The sequence below is a fragment of the Equus caballus genome, chromosome 8 (genome assembly GCF_041296265.1).
Source record: "Equus caballus isolate H_3958 breed thoroughbred chromosome 8, TB-T2T, whole genome shotgun sequence".
Taxonomy (NCBI): Eukaryota; Metazoa; Chordata; class Mammalia; order Perissodactyla; family Equidae; genus Equus; species Equus caballus.
Window position 1 is genome coordinate 83746746 of NC_091691.1, and position 21176 is coordinate 83767921.

The 21176-nt window shown below is 43.8% G+C and overlaps 1 protein-coding gene across 12 annotated transcripts in view; it reads left to right on the top strand.

The window, feature by feature from the left end:
- NEDD4L (NEDD4 like E3 ubiquitin protein ligase) overlaps positions 1-21176 on the top strand; it is a 342466-nt gene that overhangs the window by 31723 nt on the left and 289567 nt on the right. Inside the window, exon 1 of one of the 12 annotated variants that reach the window (XM_070275753.1) lies at positions 18954-19150. The exons of 9 other annotated variants lie outside the window; for them this stretch is intronic. In XM_070275753.1, coding sequence (XP_070131854.1) covers positions 19115-19150 — 36 coding nt within the window. In that variant the 5' untranslated portion in view covers positions 18954-19114. Of the gene's footprint in view, positions 1-18953; positions 19151-21176 lie in introns of those variants that run through there. 2 more of the 12 variants (XM_070275751.1, XM_070275746.1) reach the window with 2 other exon arrangements.

The window sequence follows — 21176 nt, forward strand, 5'->3', positions numbered from 1 at the left end:
AACAATGTTGAGCAAATAATTATAGAGTAAGCAAGGATAATTTGTTCTAAAGAATAAAACAAATTCTCATCCTCTGCTAGTTAACCTGAGATAAGAAATGGTGCTGCATTTGAAGACAAGGAGACGAAGGCCAAATGACAGGGACATAGAAGAGAAGATAGACGTCCAGCCAGTGTTGGCTGTAAATGTTTCAGTATGTAACAAATGATTGGCTCAGAGTAAGGGGATGCTGGGAAATATGAAGGGGGGAGGGAGAGGGAGACCTCTCCATAGGTATAGTTGGAAGGACAAACAGGTGTTAGGACATAATAATAAACCTGTATATACAGTTGCCCCTCTGTATCCGCAGGGGATTGGTTCCAAGACCCTCCCTCGTATACCAAAATCCACGGATGCTCAAGTCCTGTATATAAAATAGTGTACTATTTGCATATCACCTGCATACTTCCTCCTACATATTTTAAATTATTTCTAGATCACTTATAGTAACTAATACAATGTAAATGCTATGTAAATAGTTGTTATACTGTATTGTTTAGGGAGTAATGACAAGAAAAAAGTCTGTTCAGTACAGATGCAACCGTCGTAGGCCTTATATTGGCGATTGGTTGAATCTGTGGATGTGGAACCCAAGGCTGTGGAGAGCCAGACTGTATTTCATACGCTTTCCATGTGCACTTGAGAAGAATATATTTTGTTGCTTTTGGGTGGAATGTTCTGTGTCTTTTAAGTCCGTCTCATCTAACATGTCATTTAAGGCCACGTTTCCTTATTGATTGTCTGTCTGGATGATCTATCCATTAATGCAAGTGGGGTATTAAAGACCCCACTGTTGCTGTATTACTGTCTATTTCTCTCTTTAGGTCTGTTAATATTTGCTTTATATATTTAGGTGCTCCTGTGTTGGGTGCATAAATATTTATAAATCTTATATCCTCTTGTTGGATTGATCCGTTTATCTTTATTGTAATGACCTTCTTTATCTCTCAAATGCTTTCTATTATGGACTTATCTTACCCATCATTCTCTTAGGAGGGAGTATGCTTTGCACAGATCCAGTTTATGAAACGGTTTTAGGACCAGAGAACATCATAGTAGCAGGGATTTCCTGTACTAGAGAGCAAAAGAGAAGTGAAAAGTAGGAGACTCCAGGAGGTGGTTTGAAGAATTTTTTTTCTGAGGTAGCTAGAGATCACGTATTTTGTTACTTATTTTCCTCTGATCTAGCCGCACAAAGTAATCATTAAATTGGCACACAGTGCTGTGGAAAATAACCACTGCTGACATCAAGGGAAATGATTATGCAATTTGATAAACACAGTGCACTAGATTACTAAAGAATATTTCCCTTGATTGCACCAAGTGCTGTTCAGTGGAAACATTACCTGTCCATTTTTTTGTGGTCAGGATTTTTGATAAGCTGAGAAGCCCACAAATATGTGAGCTGAAGGTGGTGCATTTTGAGATGGAGCCAGACTGGCATGGTGCTAGTAATTTGAGTTGTATAAACTGCAGTGTGGGGAGACAGAGTTGGTAGCTAGTGTCATATGAAGAGCAAACCCTTAACTTTTATTCTCAGTATATAATAGGACACTCTCCTTTCTAAGATTAGGCACAGTAAAGGATAAAAAAAAAACTTGAGTAGCCTGTGGAGAACTCTGCCTCAGCTTGGGACTATTAACAAGAAAAACTAAAATAAAGTTAGGCAAGGTGGTAAATTTTGTTTTATTTTAATGGAATATTAAGATATAAAGCAAGAGGTTGCAGGGCCACAGAGGGAAAAGGGCCAGCAGACTTTTTAAAAATCCTGTTTGAGGTTTGGATCCATTTTCTTGCACTTCTTTAGTTACCTTTACATAATGGGTAAATTGAGAGGTGAGATAAAGCCTCTGTCTTTCAACCAAGAGTTGGACCCACTCTACTCCACTGGTTTTCAAATCCGGCTATCATCAGAAGTGCTCCAGCTGCCTCCAACATTTTATTATGAAAAACTTCAATCCTACAGAAAAGTTGAGAGAATGTACAGTGAACACCTCCCACCTAGATGCTACAATTAAGATGTTACTGTCTTTGCTTTATCACCTATTTATCCCCTCTAGCCATCCGTCTTCTTTTTGGATAGGTTTCAAAGTACGTGATAGATATCAGTGCACTTCAGCTGTACACACTGAGTGTGCATGTCATTAAGTACAGTTCAATATTTGCTTATGGATCACTTCCAGGAAGTTTTTTGAAGATTAAATTCCCAGGTGTCATCAGAGAGCTGCTGATTTAGAAAGGTGGGGCAAGCCCGGGAATCTGTACTTAGAAAAACTCCCAGGTGTTTCGCATGGTGAACCAGGCTTGGAATCCTCTGCTCCAGGGAACGCTTCTGGGTTACTTCGTGGGTAACCCTCACGTAAAACACGATGCTGGATTATTATTGCCCTTGTCCTGATCACAGAGCTCCATTTTGGGCTTCCTTGGACACTTTTGCTTAAGATAGTGGTTCTCAACTAGGGGCAGTTTTGCTCACCAGGAGACACTAGGCAGTGTTTGTAGATGTTTTGATTGTCTACCTGAGATGGGGTAGCTACGAGCATCTGGTGGGTAGAGGCCAGGGATGCTGCTAAACATCCTGTGGTTCACACGACAGCCCTCCACAACAGGGAGGTATCTGGACTGAAATATTAATAGTGCTGAGGTTGAGAAGCTTTTTTTTTTTTTTGCCTAAAAAGAAATGAAAACATGAAATGGATTTTTAAGAGTTGGGTGGGGACCGTTAGTCATCATCTCATCAATACCTACCTGGTCTCCACCAAATTAAGATTTATGCTCCAGAAAGTTCCTAATTTAAAATAAACTGATTTCCAAAAACTTGTTAGAAGCTCAGTTATTTTAAACTTTGAGTGAATTTGCCTGAAAGTGGTGCCTCCTGTGGCTTTTAACTGTATTTAAAAATATCAAATAATAGAGAACAATAGAAAACAGTGCTTGGGATTACAGTAATTAACATAAAGCAAAACTGTTTTGCAGGTGCGGTGTTGCAGTCCTGTCGTGCGGGTAGACAGGGATGTGATGAGGTGGGGGGAGGGGGGCTGGGAGGGGGCATCTCAGTAGTTCCAGGGCTGTAGAGCTTGATGGGGCCGTTCTTCGCAGTCTCATTTGACTCCACAGTGAACGGCTTTCCTGGCTGTTGATGAAGATGCACTTCTAGTATTGCTCTGACTACTTATCTGCATTTTACTGGTCTTTAAGAAAGCAAAATGTAAAACAGAACAGAAAGAGGGCTAAAAGAAAAGGGGAGAGATCTTTTCTTGAGGTGACAACAGCAGGGGCAGGTGGGAGACAGGGCTCACGTTGACCCCCTGTGACAGAGGAGGAAGATGAAGGTGCAAGAGAGAGATTGAGTGAGGCCATTCCTTGCTACGTTGGTTTCAGGGACCTGAGACAATATGGTGGGACTAAAAAGATGCCTGCATTGGGTGGAGCTGCACTTAGTCTCTGGATGGGTCAGTTCATTTCACCACTTCACGTCTACTCTTAAGGAACAGCAATAACTTATGTGGCTGTTGGAAGATTAAATGAGATTATGAATGGGTTCAAAAGCTAGAAGGTGTTCTTGTTACTTCTGGGTGGAGGAAGAAGTTGGTGCCGGGTGTGGCACTGTGCCAAGACTCCTGTTACCTGCAAGGTGTGTATAAAGTATAACTGCGTAACTCGGTTTGAATAACCTGCTGGTTATGCCACAGGTGTGGTGACCAAGTAATTTCCTTTGGAGTCTTGGCTCAGCTCTGGGGTTTAAAAATAATGCATACTTGGGCAAGTCACTTAATGTCTCTCATTTTAATTTCCTTCATTTTTTCATGTCTAAAATGGAACTTCTTGAATGATCCTAAAGATCCATTCATCTTTTTGTTTTTTTGGCGAGGAAGACTTCGCTCTGAGCTAACATCTGTTGCCAATCTTTCTCTTTTTTTTTGCTTGAGAGAGACTAGCCCTGAGCTAGCATCTGTGCCTGTCTTCCTCTATTTTGTATGTGGGTTACTGCCACAGCATGGCTGATGAATGGTGTAGGTCTGCACCTGGGATACAAACCGGCGAACCCAAGCTGCTGAAGCTGAGTGCTCTGGACTTAACCACTATGCATGGGGCTGGCTCAAGATCCATTCATCTTTAGCATTCTTCTGACGTTGAGCTTTCTGGAAGAAAGGCTTCTGGGGAACCATAATGGCGGTCATGATAAGCATGGTAATAGATGGCAGTGTGCATCTACTCTCATTTATTTAACAAACACGGAGCACTTACTGTGTTCCAGGCTCTGTCCTTGGGACTTTAAAAGTAATCATTTTTAATTTTCATCACACCCTATAAGATAAGTACTATTATTCACATTCTGTAGATTAGGAAACGAAGGCTCAAAGAAGTTTGCAATTTGCTCCTCGTCGCAGCTAGGAAGTGGCAGACCTGGATGGGAGGCATGTAGGCCGTGGCCGCTGGGATCTTAACCAGGTGGCCACCTCCCCTGCCTGAGGTCCTTGAGAAGGCTGCATGGAGCCCCGTGGAGCTGTGGAGTTGGGGGCCCTTGTGAGCTTCAGGGACAAGGGTTGATGGGGTACCATGTGTACAATTTGAGGAGTCGTCGTGGTATGGGTGGGGTTATGGAAGTTACTGGTTTTTTCTATTTTAAGTGGCCTGAGGTGTGAGTATATAAATACTGAGAGAATGTGTCTGTGCAGAGGGTGAAGGGGCAATGAGGCAGGCCCTGGGAAGTGGGAGGGGATGGGCTCCACTGCTCACGGAGGGGGATTCCCTGAGGTGGGGAGCTCACCTAGACACCTGGCTCCAGCGTGTGGACCGTTGTTTCAGATGAGCAGTATTTCACTCAGGTTTCAGAGTTCTGGTAAAAGCTTTGGCTTTGACATATATATAACCTTTGAGGTTTTTGGTTCTTGCAATGTTGGATAAACTGAAGCTTGTGGGTTTGATAGAGAGAGTAAAGTGAGATTGTTTCTGTTTGCTCTCCCTATTCCCCTAGAGTCATTTTTGGTCTGGAAAAGTGAGAAGCTATATATCCATTAGTTCAAGCCACCTCATGGATCATTTGTGGAAGAAAATTATTATGGGGAAAACATCCATTGCTCTAGAGAGCAGAGAGCCTGGTGAGGGAGATCAGGAAGACGTTCTTCATCCCTGTACCTGCTCCTGATTTTGGAAGGAATCCCTGAGTGTTGACAGGAGTGGCCACACTTGGCTGCTATAGAGACAGACGGTTTGTTTTGTTTTGTTTTGTTAACCGTCAAGTATAAACAAGCAAGCAAGAAAAAGAAAACAGTCATTTACCAGTAGTGAGCATTGGAGCTTGGCCACTGCCCCAGGCTAGCTAACTTGTGTGAGGTGTGACAGAAAGTTCTGCTCGTGGCTGGCTTGCCCTGTGGAGACCAGAGGCAACGGTTCTTTTCCCTGACCAGCCTCTGCCGGGAAGAGAGAGCAACAGTCCCATAGAGCAGTCTCTCAAGGCTTTAAGAAAAACAGCCTTCCTCAGGGGGGTAGGGAGAGGTAAGGTCGGTGCCAGAGACACGTGAGCAGCCAACTCCTGAGCGTTAGAACTCCAGGACTGTGAAGTTGTCTGGGTCTTTAGAGCTCCTGTATGATGATATCACCATGACATTGTTCTCTCCTGCTTTCAGTGAGTAACAAGCTTGTCGTATTTCAGCTACGTTGTGAGTTAAATAGACGTTTGTGGGCTAGATTGGAAACTCGTTAGTGTTTGGGGAAACGCATTCCAAGTTTCCAATAACTAGCTTACAGATGCGATTTTGGAACACAACAGTGTTTTTAAGCAGGGGATTTATTGTTATTTGTTCAAAAGGGTGTTTGAACGCCTGTGGAAGTCTGGATGCTGGAATGAACTGAGTCAAAACAAAATAAAACACATAAATAAACCATCCTGTCTTCCCCCACCCCTGATGTGGGCTACAACCATTGTTCATTTTCCTATTCTAATCTTACTTCTGAACCTGGGTGGTGCAGGTTGAATCTGTGTACCTGCCTCAGAGTACTTACCTTAATTATTAGAGAAACAATTAAGAGTTGGCTGACTGTGTTGAACTTGCTGCCTTTTCTAGGCAATTTCTCCCTAGCAAATGTTTCGCATAGAATTCAAATTGCCTGTTTCCCCAGTGACACCTTCCTTATAGTCTGCGGTAACTACCTAATCTAATCATCCCTCCTTGTATTTGACAGGCTGTTTATATTTTAGAGTGAAATAATGCATCTCTTTCATTTTAGGAAGGAAGGGTACAGAAAATGTTTACAACCCAAGACTAAATGTGCAACTCGAAATCCCAGCTATTTGTTTATCTAGACTTTGAAAAATGGCTTTAGTTTTAGCACGGGAAATGTACTGTGTTCGTAATTTATTGATTTCCTTCCATATCTTGGTATCGTACATTCCATTGTTTTTTCTTGGTCTGCTATATTGTGCTTTTCTTACTTTTTGGTCATATTTGCTCTGTTACGTGGTGACATGTCATATGGGGGACATATGACTTTTCCAAGAGTTGCTGGTGCAAACTGATCTTTGTTGAAGAGGCAAGAGATGCTTTGTAAAATACCAGTTGGTGTTTTTGTGGAGGGGGCGTTTGGAACCTGGAATTTTTGCCCATGTCTAAAAGCCCTTAACATCACAGCAGAAACAGTAATAATTCTGTGTCACAGAAGAGTAAGTGGAATAATTTTCAAGTTTAAGGATTGGTTAATAATGCATTTAAGTGTACATAGTAAGTGTCTATTAGGTGTATATAATAATTTAGTAGTAGTATGTGCAAAAGTTTTGTGAAATGTAATGATTTAAATTGTGATGATTCCTGCCTTCAAGAGCGTACCTTAAATATTTTTGGGCTTTTTACTGTGAAATATAATACAAGGAAAAGTGCACAAAACAGAACTACCCAGCTGTTCAGTACCATGGTGACCCCATCTGCACACTGCCTGCCCTCCTGTCATCTCTGCTCCCCTCAACTGCTTTGTTCCTAAGCTTTCAGATTTAAAGAGAAATTCCAGTTCTTAAACTTTCTCATACTTTCAAGGGATATGTGCTCATAGCTGGAAATGTGAGGGGAAAAAGAAAAAAAATCATAAATAACCCAACCAGAGCCAATTGATGTTAACATTTTTAATGCTTCTAGTTGTTTTCTAATGAGTTTTCTTATACACATTGAGATGGTACTGTTGATGTAGTGTTTATAGACTTGTGTGTGAGGAAGATTGGCCCTGAGCTAACATCTGTGCCAATCTTCCTCTATTTTATGTGGGACGCTGCCATGGCATGGCTCAATGAGCTCTGCTGGGTCCGTGCCTGGGGTCCCAACCTGCGAACCCTGGGCTGCCAAAGTGGAGCACGTGAACTTAACCACTATGACACAGGGTGGCCCCCAGACTTTTTAATTTATAAAATAAGCATTACTCTTTTTTAAAAAAAATTTTTAGTAAGCATGATAAATCATTGTAAAATATTCTATTATGTGGATCTTCTCTTATTGTCTGTTACACGTGCCTGGACTCTGCTTGTTTCTGCTGTTTCCCATGTTACAGGTAGGCTGTGGGAAACATTTTTGTTCATCATGATTTTTCCTTTTAAATGTCCTTTAGTACTGGTAAAAGTTACCTTTTAAAAATATGTCATGAAATAATTACAAATAAAATAATGTCTGGAAAACAAATAAATATCCTTTACTATCAATTTCTCTTAATGAGTCAAAGAGCATATACATTTTTAGGTTCTAATTTCTAGGTAGAAGGTAAGTAGTGCACACTAGATTAAGATTTATAGTGTGGGGAGGGCATCTGTTTTAACTGAATATGCAGATGTAGCATGGTGCCTTAATATAGTAGATGCTTAATAAATGTTTAATGACTGAACAAACGTAAAAAGACAGTGATCACAAAGAAGGGCCCAATTAGTGGTATATACAGGAAGTGCTGCAGTGGTTCATAATGGTTAAGATAATCGTTAATGCTTATTATATAGCAAATGTTAAATAATTAATTATTCCGTGCTGCTCTGCAGATGGGCTGCAGAGGGAAGAGGCAGAAAGGAGGGAGACGAATGTGCAAGATGATGAGGCAGACGGAGCGAAAGTGCGGGGATTGGAGGCCTTGCAAAGGTCCAGAACTGAGGAGTCGGAGATGACTTCAGAGTTCTGAACCTCGGCTCTTGCAAATGTGAATAATGTACAATAGGGGAATTAGGTAAATGAAAATATAGGGCCCATTGTTGATAGGTATGGAAAATGTTATTGATACTCTATTTAGTATGTTGTCTTTATTTGAAAGTAAAAAGGTATGACAGCTTTCATAGCTTTCTTCCAAGCTGAATCTTTGCAAACAATCTGTTTTTTTCCCCCCCAGTTAAAAAAGGAATCTTTTATTTTACACTAATTAACCACAGATTTTCCTAAGAATTTTCAGAAACTTGACCCTAGGGGTTGGAGGGAGACAAGGGTATTTGTTAATCATTTGCATTAGTTGGTGTTGTCAAGTTTAGCAGATTTTACAGTTGGTTCCTTCACACGGGATGGTTAGGATTCTTGCTACTTGTTTTGGATTTTACCCTGTTTATAACCATCGTAGCATGGGAGCGTACTCCTTGGTTTGGGTAAATTTTGCCTGTAGATATTGAGCGTTGAGCTGTTGAATTTCATCTAGACTTTATTTTGACTTTTAATCCTTTAAAATGCTTGACTCTAGCTTCATTGGGCACTGTATAACATTCATCGTTCAGAGGCTTGTCAGGGAATAGAGCCTTGAAAGGACAGCTCTCCAGCTAATTTAAAGCTCCCTCAGTTGCAGAACAGTGTGTAAAATGAAACACCTGTTGTGTCAGAAGGGAGAATATAAAATGAGATTTTCATATTTGCCTGTATCTGCAAAGAGAAACTTTGGAAGGATTCCCAAGAAACCCAGCAGCAGTGGTGCCCTGTGCTGGTTTCTGTGTTTTTTGTGGTGAGAGGGGACTGCTGGCAGGATGGGGGTCAGGGTGAGAGAGGGTTGTTTTCAGTGTATTTATTTTTTTGAGCTATATGAATGTATTACTCATTTAGGAAAAGAATTTCACTTTCTAAAAATGTTAGGGGAAAACTCTCGAATCCTTGGTTGTTAGCCTTTTTTCCCCCTTCCATATCACAAAAGACAGATGGTCACACGCCTGATAGATTTTAAGTATAACCAGACTTTCTACGAACTGGCTTACTTGACTTTACTCATTTCAAATCCAAAAGGCATTTTGAACCCAAGGGAATTAGAGGAAAAACCTTCACTCCATGTTTTGGGGAAAAGTGTATTATTAATATGTTAGTTATCTAATGCCAGGTAACCTCAATTTAGCATCTTAAAACAATAGACACCTGTTGTGTCATACAGTCAGCCTTCCTTTTCTGTGAAAGTTAGCCTCTGTTTCCAGCTGAGTAGATTTGTCAGCTTCTTGCCTCAAGAATTATATTCTATATTATCTCTGTGCCTTTCAATGCAAGCTGATGTTTCTGCTAGTAGAATTCTATAAATATGTTGTGGATGCCCTCTGAATCTTATTGGAGTTCACTTTATTAGACGCAGGCCTCACCCACAGATCTAGAGATAAGCTTTCATCTACTTTGGGCTTCGCTGAGACCGCTGAGGGACAACACCCTCACTTCTCAGCAGCCTTGGTGTTCGCCTGGCTCTCTGAGCACTGCCTCGGTATTGTTCTGAGTTATTAAAGACTTTATAGTTGGCACATTCAACAGCGTGCCTGGACATCTCTTTAGCTGGATCACCTGTTTCATTAGATTACAGCAGGCAACAGGGTTGCTAAACTTTCTGTCACTAAACAGCAAGGATTCTCTTTGCTCCAGCTTCTAATAACATTTCCCTCACTTTACACTGTCACTCAGCCTCCTGAAAGACCATCAGGGTTCTGCTGAGCTTTCTCAGGACTCTTCAGGCTTTTGCTAACATTCTCTGAGTCCTTCCAACTTCTCCCTACTGCCGGGTTCCAAAGCTGCTCACACATTTTAGATTTTTATTACAGCAGCACGCTAATTCCAGTTGCCAAAATCTGTATTAGTTATTTATTACTGCAGTACAAATTAGTCCCAAACTCAGTGCCTTAAAACAGTGGACGTGATTATTTCACACAGTTTCTGCAGGTCCGCGGGGTCCTGGAGTGGCTCAGCTGGTGATTGCAGCTCTCCTGAGGTTGTAGTCCGTACATCAGCCATGCTGGAGTCATCTGAAGGCTTGAATGCGGCTGGAGTACCTGCTTCCAGGTTGCCTCCATCACCAGCCTGGCAAGTTAGTGCTTGTTGGCAGGAAGCCTCAGTTTCTTGCCATGTAGACCTCTCAGTAGTATTGCTTGAATGTCTTCACTGCATGGCAGAGAGCTTTCCTCAGAATGTGCGTTGCAAGAGAGCCAGGTTTTAAAGTTGTGGTGCCTTTTATGACCTAATCTCTGAAGTCACGCTCTGTCCTTTCCACAGTATCCTATTGGTTATAGATCAGTGCTGCTTATTGTGGGAAGTGACCACTGTCACAAGGGTATGAATTCAGGAGGTGAGAATTCACCTCCCCATCAGCGAGACTGGCTAACACAGTTTCTGTGAAATTGAGTGATACACCTTGGCTGATTGTGGCCTGCTGGTGAGAATAGCTTGTCTTAAAGACAGGGCATCTAATGTCTATAATGTTAATTGGATCGATCGCTATTTTGTTACCATTTGATGCCTGTTTGCAAAGCCCCTCTTAGAATAGGCTTCACCAGGTTGAAGTTTAATGTTACTGATATGCCCTCAGCCTTTATCAATGGATGCCATGTGAAAGAACCCTGTGAACTTCATTATTGCATTTTGTGTAAATGCAACTGGGGGCATTGTTTATTTTATTACTTGGTGTCCATTTTGTAATTCTTTTTGAGGAAGATTAGCCCTGAGCTAACATTGCCACCAATCCTCTTCTTTTTGCTGAGGAAGATTGGCCCTGAGCTGACATCATGCCCATCTTCCTAATACTTTATATATGGGACGCCTACCACATCATGGCTTGACAAGTGGTGCGTAGCTCTGTGCCCAGGATCCGAACTGGTGAACCCCGGGCCGCTGAAGCGGAGCGTGTGAACTTAACTGTTAGACCACTGGGCTGGCCCCCCAATTTTATAATTTTGTAGAGAAATATTTTTCCTTAGAAATCAATGTAAGCAAAAGCTTGCTTTCCATTGTTGCCCTGGCTGTGAGGAAGTTCAAAGTGAAATCTGTTCAACTATGGTAATTATGTTGCTGACTGGCATATTTCTGTTTTCTGTTACTTAATATTTTGCTATGAGATGTTCCAATTTATTTGTGGGAATAAAAGCCAGATATTCTTGAATTCAACAAATATTTATTGAACTCCGCTTGCTTGCTAGACTGTTCCACGTGCCTTGCACACAGAAGTGTGCAAACAGATGAGGCCCCACTGTTGTACAGCTCACCGTGTAGTAATAAGAAAATACATTAACCTTTGCTCCAGTATGTGAGAGATTTGGCCTCAGAGAAAGCCTAATTGGTATATATTGCCTTCTTATCCATTCAGGTTTTGTTTCATATTCTAGAGTTCATGGAAAAAAAATGTCTGGAGAAAATGTAGCTAATAGGAATTATTGATTTTGGAGAAAGCTTTTGGAAGTGGCTGATGGGCGTTGAATAAGATGGTGTGATGTTTAAAATCTTGACGTTTGCATCTTAGGAGGCCCCCACGTTCAGATAGTTTGTAGTACATCTCAGAAAGGTGAATGGGAGACACGAGATCCTTTGAGAACAAGAGCTCCCACTAAGAGATGCTAGCCTTTTGGACGAGACTAACAAACCCGTGGGTGTTGGTGCTCGTTCTTGGGCGTCACTCTGACCACGCTCTTAGCATCGCCTTTCATTTCTCTTCCTCCTTTGAGGCTGTTTCTGCGTGGTGGCCGTTGCCCACAGCTCTCAAGGCAGATTGGTTGAGTCTGTATGTGAGTAGTTGAGGGGCCCAGTAGAACATATGACTTGGCGTGTAAATTATTATGAGAGCTGGGAACCTAAGAGTCCTTGTCGCTGGATTGGGGGATGTATTGAGCACAGCTGGCGGAACCTTCTCCTTTCTTTGGCATTGAACTCCTGTGAACTTTTGTTTGTTCCTTCTGTTTTTCTCTGGTGAATTACTGCTTCCCATCATGGTGATATTTTCCGGATAACACCTGTGATTTAGCTTACTGCATTTGCGATTTCTGACTTTGTCGCTTGTTCTCTCTGTAGAATTTTTTTTGTACAGAGGTACGTTGTTTAAAAAACAACCACCGAAAAGTACAGTAATTCCCAGACTCACAGCTTGGATGAGAGACTGAAGATCTTGCTGTACAATGTCTAAGCAGGTATCCTCTCCTTTAAGCGTTTGTCTTGCTGATGCTTGTGTATCCCTGCAGACTGGGAACTCGCTACCTCCTGAAGCGCCTTATTCCATCCCTGGCACAGTAACATCTGTAAGAGATCTTTATTTTAAGGGATGTTGTGGGCTGAATTGTGTTCCTCCAAAAATTTCTATGTGAAAGCCCTAATCCTCAGTTCTTCAAAATGTGACTGTATTTGGAGATAGGGATGATGAAGTTAAAATGAGACCAGTAGGGTGGGCCCTAACCCAATCCTCTTCCCCAGTAAAAAAAGGAAAGACACCAGGGTGATGCACAGAGGAAAGGCTCTGTGAGGACACAGAGAGAAGGCGGCCATCAGCAAGCCTCAGAGAGAGGCCTCAGGAGAAACCAAAACTGCTGACACCTTGATTTTGGACTTTCCAGCCTCCAGCACCGTGAGAAATAAATTCCTGTTGTTCAAGCCACCCAGTCTGTGGTGTTTTGTTATGGCGGCCTAGCAGACTAATACAAGGGGAAATCTGTCAACTTGTAGATTTTACACAGAAGCCTTATTCCTTCCTGTGAGACAGGAGAGCCAGGTTGAGCCTGCGTCCACGTCACAGCCTTTCCAAGACCTTCCTGCTCCACCAGACAGTTCTCCCCGTCGGAACGGGGCCCTTTACCGTCCTCACTCTTCTTCACTGACTAGCTACCACTTTGTAGCTTTCTTCAAGTGTGTTGGCCAGACTTTGGCTCAGTGAGGGAAGGTTCCAGAGCCTTCCAGTGCAGCAGAGTGGACAGAGCTGACACTTTGGAGTCCCTTAGATTTTGAGTTCATTTGTACTTCTTTGCCCTTGGGCAAATTACTGAGCCTTCTTGCACTTCCATTTCCTCATCTATAAAATGAAGATGAAGTGAAATGAGTTAGTATGTGTCAGTTACCTGATGGGGACTGGTATGTGGTTGGTGCCCAGTGTAGAACGATAAGTCACTAATACCTGTGCCGTTCACTGAGTCTTTTCTCTGTACCAGGCACTGTTGCTTAGGGCTTGACCCAGATTGACTCATTTAATCTTCACACGAGCCAGGGGTGTCAGTATTAGCTTTATCCCCATTTTACAAATGGGGCATTTCAGTTCTCACAGAGGTCCTGTAACGTGCCCATGCTTGTGCAGCTAGCTAGGAGGAGCCGGGATTTTCGTCTAAGTAGAGGCCTCCAGGATCTGCCCCCTTAGCTGCTGTGCTGTGTTCTGATAACACACTGTGGTGTGAGCTTTTGCCTTAAGGTAAATAAGCACGTAATAAGGCTGTAGAAACTCCTCTGGCAAACACGTCACACTGTGGGCTTACAGAAGGTTCAGGCCTCCTCAGGCCCCGGGAGCTGCGTGGCTTCCCCGCTGCCCCTACACCATTGTTTGGCTCCAAGTATGGGGTGTCACCTTCTTCCGTTAAATGTCATCTCTGGAACTCGTGATTCTGTCATTCCATGTTGTAGATGTTCTTTGTAGCTTTGTGTCAGCTCCACGTGTGACAAACAAGCCCTCTAAGAACCGAGTTAAAGATGTGGGTAAAAGGTGGGATGGCCCGAGGCAGAAGTTAGGGTGAGGGCTGGACTTGCCACCAGCGTCCTCCTTCCAGCTTTAGGTATCTTAATCTGGAGACTAGGTAAAGAGTGTTGGCGGCATAGGAGGTAAAAATGTGGACACACCAGCTGAAGGTTTGTATGTACGGTGGATGCTAGGATCACATCACACGGGTGATTCAGATCTGTGTGTGGGGACTCTGGGGGGGCGGGATGGGAGGGGCTGTGTACAGAATGCCGGGAAGATTGCTGAGCATCTCTGATTTGGAATTGAGAGGTGACAGTGAGCCTGGTGGCCACCACAGGCCAAGGCCTAGGGCACCCGAGGGGCAGAGCAGAAATCACGGTACTGAACGGGGCAGCTGAAGAGCAGTAGGCAGGAGGATTCTGATGAGGCGCTGATATGGGGAAGAGGAAAAAGGTACAAAAGCTTTATGAGGAATGCTGCTAAACTGCTTAGAATGAGTGGAGGTGGGCAGGAATTGCTGTTCATGTGCTGACTGCCAGCCACGTGGCACGGCACGGCACCAGATGTTATGGGGAGGCGGAGGCAGCTAGAAGAGAACATTCTTGATCTGGAAGACCTTGCAGTTCATTTAAAAGCATAAAAGCAGTAACTCTTTAGATGGACGCAGGGCAAATCGCCAAAATACCAGTTGATGTGGAATTTAAGAATTCACAGATTAAAAACGTCCTCTGCCTGGTAGCAAAGGAATATCTCTGTATTCCCTGTTTTTTTTTTTTTTTTTTAAAGATTTTATTTATTTATTTTTTCCTTTTTCTCCCCAAAGCCCCCCACTACATAGTTGTATATTCTTTGTTGTGGGTCCTTCTAGTTGTGGTATGTGGGACGCTGCCTCAGCGTGGCTCATGTCCGCGCCCAGGATTCGAACCAATGAAGCACTGGGCCGCCTGCAGCGGAGCGCGCGAACCCAACCACTTGGCCACAGGGCCAGCCCCTGTATTCCCTGTTTTGAATGGTGTTTCAGCAGTATGTGGTCAGATTCTGTTTTAAGGTAAATGGCGGGGGGTTTGTATTAAGAGTGTCTCTTAGGCAAAAGGACATTTCAGTGAAATGGAGATGGTAGTGGGTTTCTTTCTGGGTTGTGAGCCCTTGGGAACATGGATTTTGCTGAATATAACGATTTTTTAATTTCATGGTGTCTAGCACGGTGCTTTCACATAAGAGTTTTTGGAGAAATATGTATTTCACGGTGTTCTTGAATAATAGCAAGATGTTTGGTAAGAAATACGTAAGACATTGTTACTCAGCTTTCCAATCTATTATAGTTGGTTAGTAATAACCTTTCGTAATTATCCTTGTCCCTTACACTAACCAGTATTTATGCAGCTTAGCAGGTTTTTCTTGAAAAGCAGGAAAAGCCAAAGAGAGTTATCTCTAGGCTGAGGAAAAAAAACTTACCACCCCACCCAAAATGAAACTGTATATGCTCAGGTCAGGACGACGTGTGTGTGTTCATTTTTCATGGCGAATAGTTCATTTGAAGAAATGTTCTCGTATAAAGAAGTGTTACAGTTGGTGGCGCTGCCCTCCTGTGGCACGTGCTTTCCTGTTATGTGATGATACAACGCAAAGGTCAAACATTGCACAACTTAGGCTGGAGGAGAATTCTCTCATCTACACTCCAAACACGATAACACTTTGACACTCTGAGGAAATTGTCTGCATTTTGTAGAAGAGCGATACACAAGACCTAATGTGGGTTAAAATTGGGGAAATCATACTATATGTTGTAAATGGGAGCCATTCTTTAAAATTTGCTGCAGGTCCTCCTGATGTTCGAGAAGGACTTGAAGTCGCGACCCAGGGCGCTTCTAGAACAGTTAAGGCTGTGGCAAAGTTTCCTGAAGCCTGACTCCCTTCTCGCCTCGTTTCTCTACACTGCCACAGGAAGAGGCGGATATGGCACAGATAGGACCTGAGTCACTCTCCACTTCCTGTAGAGTAAAGGTTCAGTTCCCTGGTGCGGCTTACAAGCCCTTCTCACCTGCAGTGTCTTGCATGCATACCTCTGGCCTCTCTGGCCCTACTGGATACCACTCCCATATTAGCTGGTACTCTTGAGCCTGTCATGTGCTCTGGCTATGTCCTCTACCTGGCATACCCCCATTCTTCCCTTGCTCGCCTGATAGACTAAGACTCATCCTTGGTCACACTTCAGGGCCCATCTTGCTATCCCCTTCTCCATGGACTCCACCCCTACAGAGTTGACTTTCTTCTTTGTGAGTGGGGTGCCAACATAAGGGATCACATGGTGGAAGGCCACTCTAGATAGGGTGGCGGGATCTTGGAGGGCCTTGGAAACCAGGCAGTAGGGGGCGTGAGTTTGAAGGCAGACCCTTCCCCTTTGAAGATGTCTTAGTTACATGTAAGGAACGTGTAGGCTTGTACAGCTTTCCTGCCTCTGCGTCTTCCGTGGATACCTCGAAAGAACACCTAAAAGAGAAATGAAAAGAAAGCATTTCCCGCTTCTTGGCCTGTGAGTTTAAAAACAAAGATTTGCTGGTGGTTTTTTATTTAGGTGTCACTGGGGCTCTCCTCACTCTTGTGTTGACAGATTAGAAGGATCCAGGTGTGTCACTAAGATTTCAGATGCCCGTTGATTGTATGTTTACATAGACTTGAACATTTTTCTAGATATTTTTACAAGTTAAGATGTTATGCGGTCATCATTATTTTATTCCTCATATTCTTCCTTTCCATCCAACGTGATGTCACTGACCTGAGTTCTCCATTCCCCAGGGGCTGGTTGTCCACTGGTATTTATTGAGCTATAAACTGTGTTTGGCCCCCAGGGCCCTGGAGCCACATAAAGAGGGCCACAGTTATTCAGCAAATTCTCACTAAATTTGCTTTCTCAGACAGGTATAAAGGCATGGATAATGGCCTAGTCCTGAAGGAGGGACCCATTAAGGGGAAGACATATTCGCTCCCTTGTCTGCACTTGCTCGCTCACTGTTACCCTCTCACACCTGGCCACTGTCATACTCAGTGATTTATTCCCTCTCACTCAGTCTTGCTTCACTCACTGTCTTGCACACGTTTGTTCTCACGGAGCCCAAGGCAGCCTGGGGCTGTGCTTCCAGGAGAGAGGAAGGATCTGGCCCTGAAGGCAGAGCTGTGTTGTGAACCCGGCTTGTAGGTATTTGAAAAGTGAAAATGGTGCCATCCCGGTGGCACAGTGGTTAAATGCGCACGTTCTGCTTTGGCCGCCCCGGGTTCGCTGGTTTGGATCCTGGGTGCAGACACGGCACCGCTTGGCAAAAGCCATGCTGTGGTAGGCGTCCCACATATAAAGGAGAGGGAGATGGGCACGGATGTTAGCTCAGGGCCAGTCTTCCTCAGCAAAAAGAGGAGGATTGGCAGCAGTTAGCTCAGGGCTAATCTTCCTCAAAAAAAAAAAAAAAAACATTGAAAAGATGGGGAGCAGGTGTGGGTGGGAGAGCTAATCCCAGGCAGAGAGTGAAGCACAGGCACGGGTATGAAAGCCAGAAAGTGCCAGGGTCCCTGCAGAGAGTGGTGAATAATTGGATTTGCCCGACAGAGGGGGGGTGGGGAGGTGTGTGTGTATATGATGAGGCTTGTAGAGAAGGGTGGGACTGGCTTGCACATGGGCTCCCAGGGCTCAGGCTGGCCTGAAGGGCAGAAGGGGCAGGCCTAGGAGAGAATGTGTGGCAGGAGGCCTGCCAGTGACCACCTCTCAAAGTCAGACAGCATCCTCGCTGGTTTGGTTCCTGGGCATTGAGGCTGTGGGGCTTGAAATCCTCAGTTAGGGTCTGAACATCTCTGCAGGTTCCCTGTCATCATTTCCATTGTTTCTTCTGTTTCTGATTGTGAGCATTTCAAATATTTTTATTTGAGCATAAGATGAGGTGTGTGCCTTTATAGTTTAAATTCTGCCAGAAAGCTGTGACTTAGATGATTTTTAGAGTTTGAGGCCTTAGGTTTTGGGAATGCCCAGTGTTTATCTTTTGGGGCTGCTTTTCCTGGGATGAGCTTCTTCCCATGGGACCTCTGGTGGAAGCTGATGTTAGCGTGTGGCTCTTAGTTTTTATGTATATTTTCATTCACAGGGATACTTTAGAGCCAATAGCTGTGTTTCTGAAAACATGGGAGGATTGTTGTTACATACAGAATCACTTTTTCAGGGTGTTTAGATGATAGAAGTCATTCTGTGGTTGTCCATATCTAAAACTCTTCCCCCTGGCTTTAGTGTAATTATAGATTCCACATTGTGGTGAGTTTTGTTTAAAACAAGGAGTGTCTGTGAGTTCAGAAACCAGCTCTGTGCTTCTACTTGCCGTAATGGGCTTTTCTTTTACAATGGAAAAATACAGTTGATCTGTCCTGAAGGCCCATAAATCATGGAATGTGGTGTGTTGGGATGCGAATTCTTTTCAGCCTTGCAAAATCCTTATCAACGCGGTAAATCGACATGTGGAAGAACAGCAGGTGGCAGTTAGAAATTTGGGATTTTTCTCTTCTACAGATTTCCTATTAGCCATTTCTTCAGAACAGTAAGGTTGGTGCTTCATAAAATTTCAAATCAAACTGTGGCATCTCAAGAGGCAAAGCATTTAGAATTCTTCTTTAAATTCGCCCCCCCACACAAAAAAACAAAAAGTGAATGCACGATGACTGTTTTGTTCCCTAGACTTATGACATAGCCCTCCAGCTTTGCGGTTTTTTATTCCAATGGGAAGGAAATGAGACCCTTGTAGCTTACTGTCAGGAATAATATTTTAGTGCCAGCTCTGTGCTAACCGCTGTTTAGAACATGGAGAGAGCTTCTGAATCCTGGCCCAGGCCCGGCCTCACAAGCAGGCTCTGTTACACAGGGGCTGTTCCAGGTTAGGAGAAGCATTCCATTCCCACAATGGGTAAACAGAAAACCTAAAGGAAACACATTGTTAGTTGAACTGATACAGCACCAGGCCAAGCGCTCTGCTTTCACTGGTCACTGGTGAAGGACATCGGAAACAAAAGGGTGAGAGCGCGCCAGTTCCATCCTCAGCTGTTTCTAGCTCAAGGGCAGAAATCCTCAATTCTTTATCTGGAGTATGTGACGTGTTATCTAAAGCCTGTTAGTAGAGCCTCAGGACCTTAACTTCTAAACAGACACACGCTGAGATCAGATATGCGGATGGTAACAGGAAGAGAAGACTGGTTTCAGGTACTAACCTGGGTAGTTGCGTGCTGGAGGGGGTTCATGGGAAGCAGTTAGAGGCATTATAAAAAGGACAGTAGCAGAGAACGGCTTTCCCCCCCTAGTTTTATGCAGAAAATGGTGATACAATAAGGGGGAGGAATCTGGCAAATGGCAGGGTGCAGAGCCGTGAGGAGCCAAGAGAGTTCCTGGGTCAGGTCAGGGCCGAGCAGAGGAGGACTGAAAAGGGAACTTTCTCACGGGGCTGAGTGATTTTGGAATGGCTCATGGCTCCTGGTTCATGGGATGGGCCAGCAGTGAGAGACAGTTGTGGGGGTTAGATGGTGTTGCTCCGTCCTGCAGGAGTGGGAAGACTGAAGTAGTGCCATGCACACATTGACAGCATGTACACGTTGCTCCGGGGATGGCAGATGTCACTCTGGTAGCTCCCTTCGGTCCCCCTGTTGCCTGATGAGGCTCAGACTCTGGGGCTTATAAGGCCCCCGGCGGACTCGCCCCCACCTCTGTTCCCTCTTCATGTTTTGTTTCCTGTCATTTGCTAAACACACTCCGCCTCCAAGAATACAGATACAGAGGCATTGTCTTGAGTGGTTAGGAGCAGTGACCCTCCAGGTCGTCTGCGTTCGAGTCCTGGCTCTGCCACTTTCCAGCTGTGTGAACTCTCTGTGCCTCAGCTTCCTTACCTGTAATAGGAATAGTAACAGCATGTATCTTATAGGGAGACTGAGCTGTGTGTTAGCTACTGCTGTGTGGATGTTGCAGTTGTCGTCGTTGTCATCATCATCATCATCATCATCATTATCATTATCATCATTTCCTCTTATCTTTTAGGTCCAAACCCACACACTTCCCTGAATCATTTCTGGAGCACCCCCAAAGGAAATTAATATCCTTTATTTTAGATTCCCTGTCTTAGTCTGTTCAAGCTGCTCTAACAAAAGTACCATAGATTGAGTGGCTTATAAACAATAGAAATTTATTTCTCACAGTTGTGGAGGCCGGCAAGTCCAAGATCAGGGCCCTGGCAGATTCAGTGTCTGGTGAGGACCTGCTTCTTAGTTCATAGGCTGCCGTCTTCTCACTGTGTCCTCAAGTGATGCAAGGGGCAAGGGAGCTCTCTGGGGTCACTTTTATAAAGGTGCTAATCTCATTCATGAGGGCTCCATCCTCCTGATTAGATCTAATCACCTCCCAAAGGTCCCACCTCCATATACATAGGGAATTAGGATTTAACATGAATTTTAGGGGGGTGCAGACATTCAGTATATGGCACTCTCTAGGGAGGCACAGAGGGCAGTAGGGCAGAAGATGATGATTCCCAATTAACACACTGTACTTCCTAGGTGGGTTTGAAAACTTACTAAGTGACTCACATTCCTGAGCCTCAGTTTCCCCACACGTAAAAGAGGGATAGTGATACCTTACCCATCTCACAGGGTTTTGTTAGTAAGCGTCAAACCACGGCGTCAGCAGAATTCCCAGAAGCGCCAGGTCACTATCATTAGAGTACTTGTCCTGATGAATTTTACTTTATATTATGGTGATGGTTTTTTTTCCACCCCCAGATTGGGACACATGATATGATGGAGTCGAGTGAACTCATTTACATATATTTGAAATTGGGGTTGTCTTTGAATGTCTGGAACCTATTTTTGTCCAGATTTCAGTTATTTTGACTTCATTATACCCCAGTAGCGTGTAAGGAGGCTTCCTCAAGGCCAGCACCTCTGTCGTCTTATTCATCTTCCCTGGTAGTTCCTAGCACGGTGCCTTGCTTGTGTGAGGCAAAGGCAGTGTTTTTGAATGCATTTATTATTACTTGGTAATAAATATTAAACTATTTTTTATGGAAAAATAAGCATGCTTGGTTTCTCATGTACGTAATGGGCATTTATTGAATGCTGTGTACTAGTACCGCTTTCTTCTATTCTATTTCTAGTGTTGGTCTCTGTTTGAGTGGAATCGTGATGTTTCAGGTCACCACCACATGACCATTCAGGACCATCACATGTTAAAGGAAGTTTTCATTTAT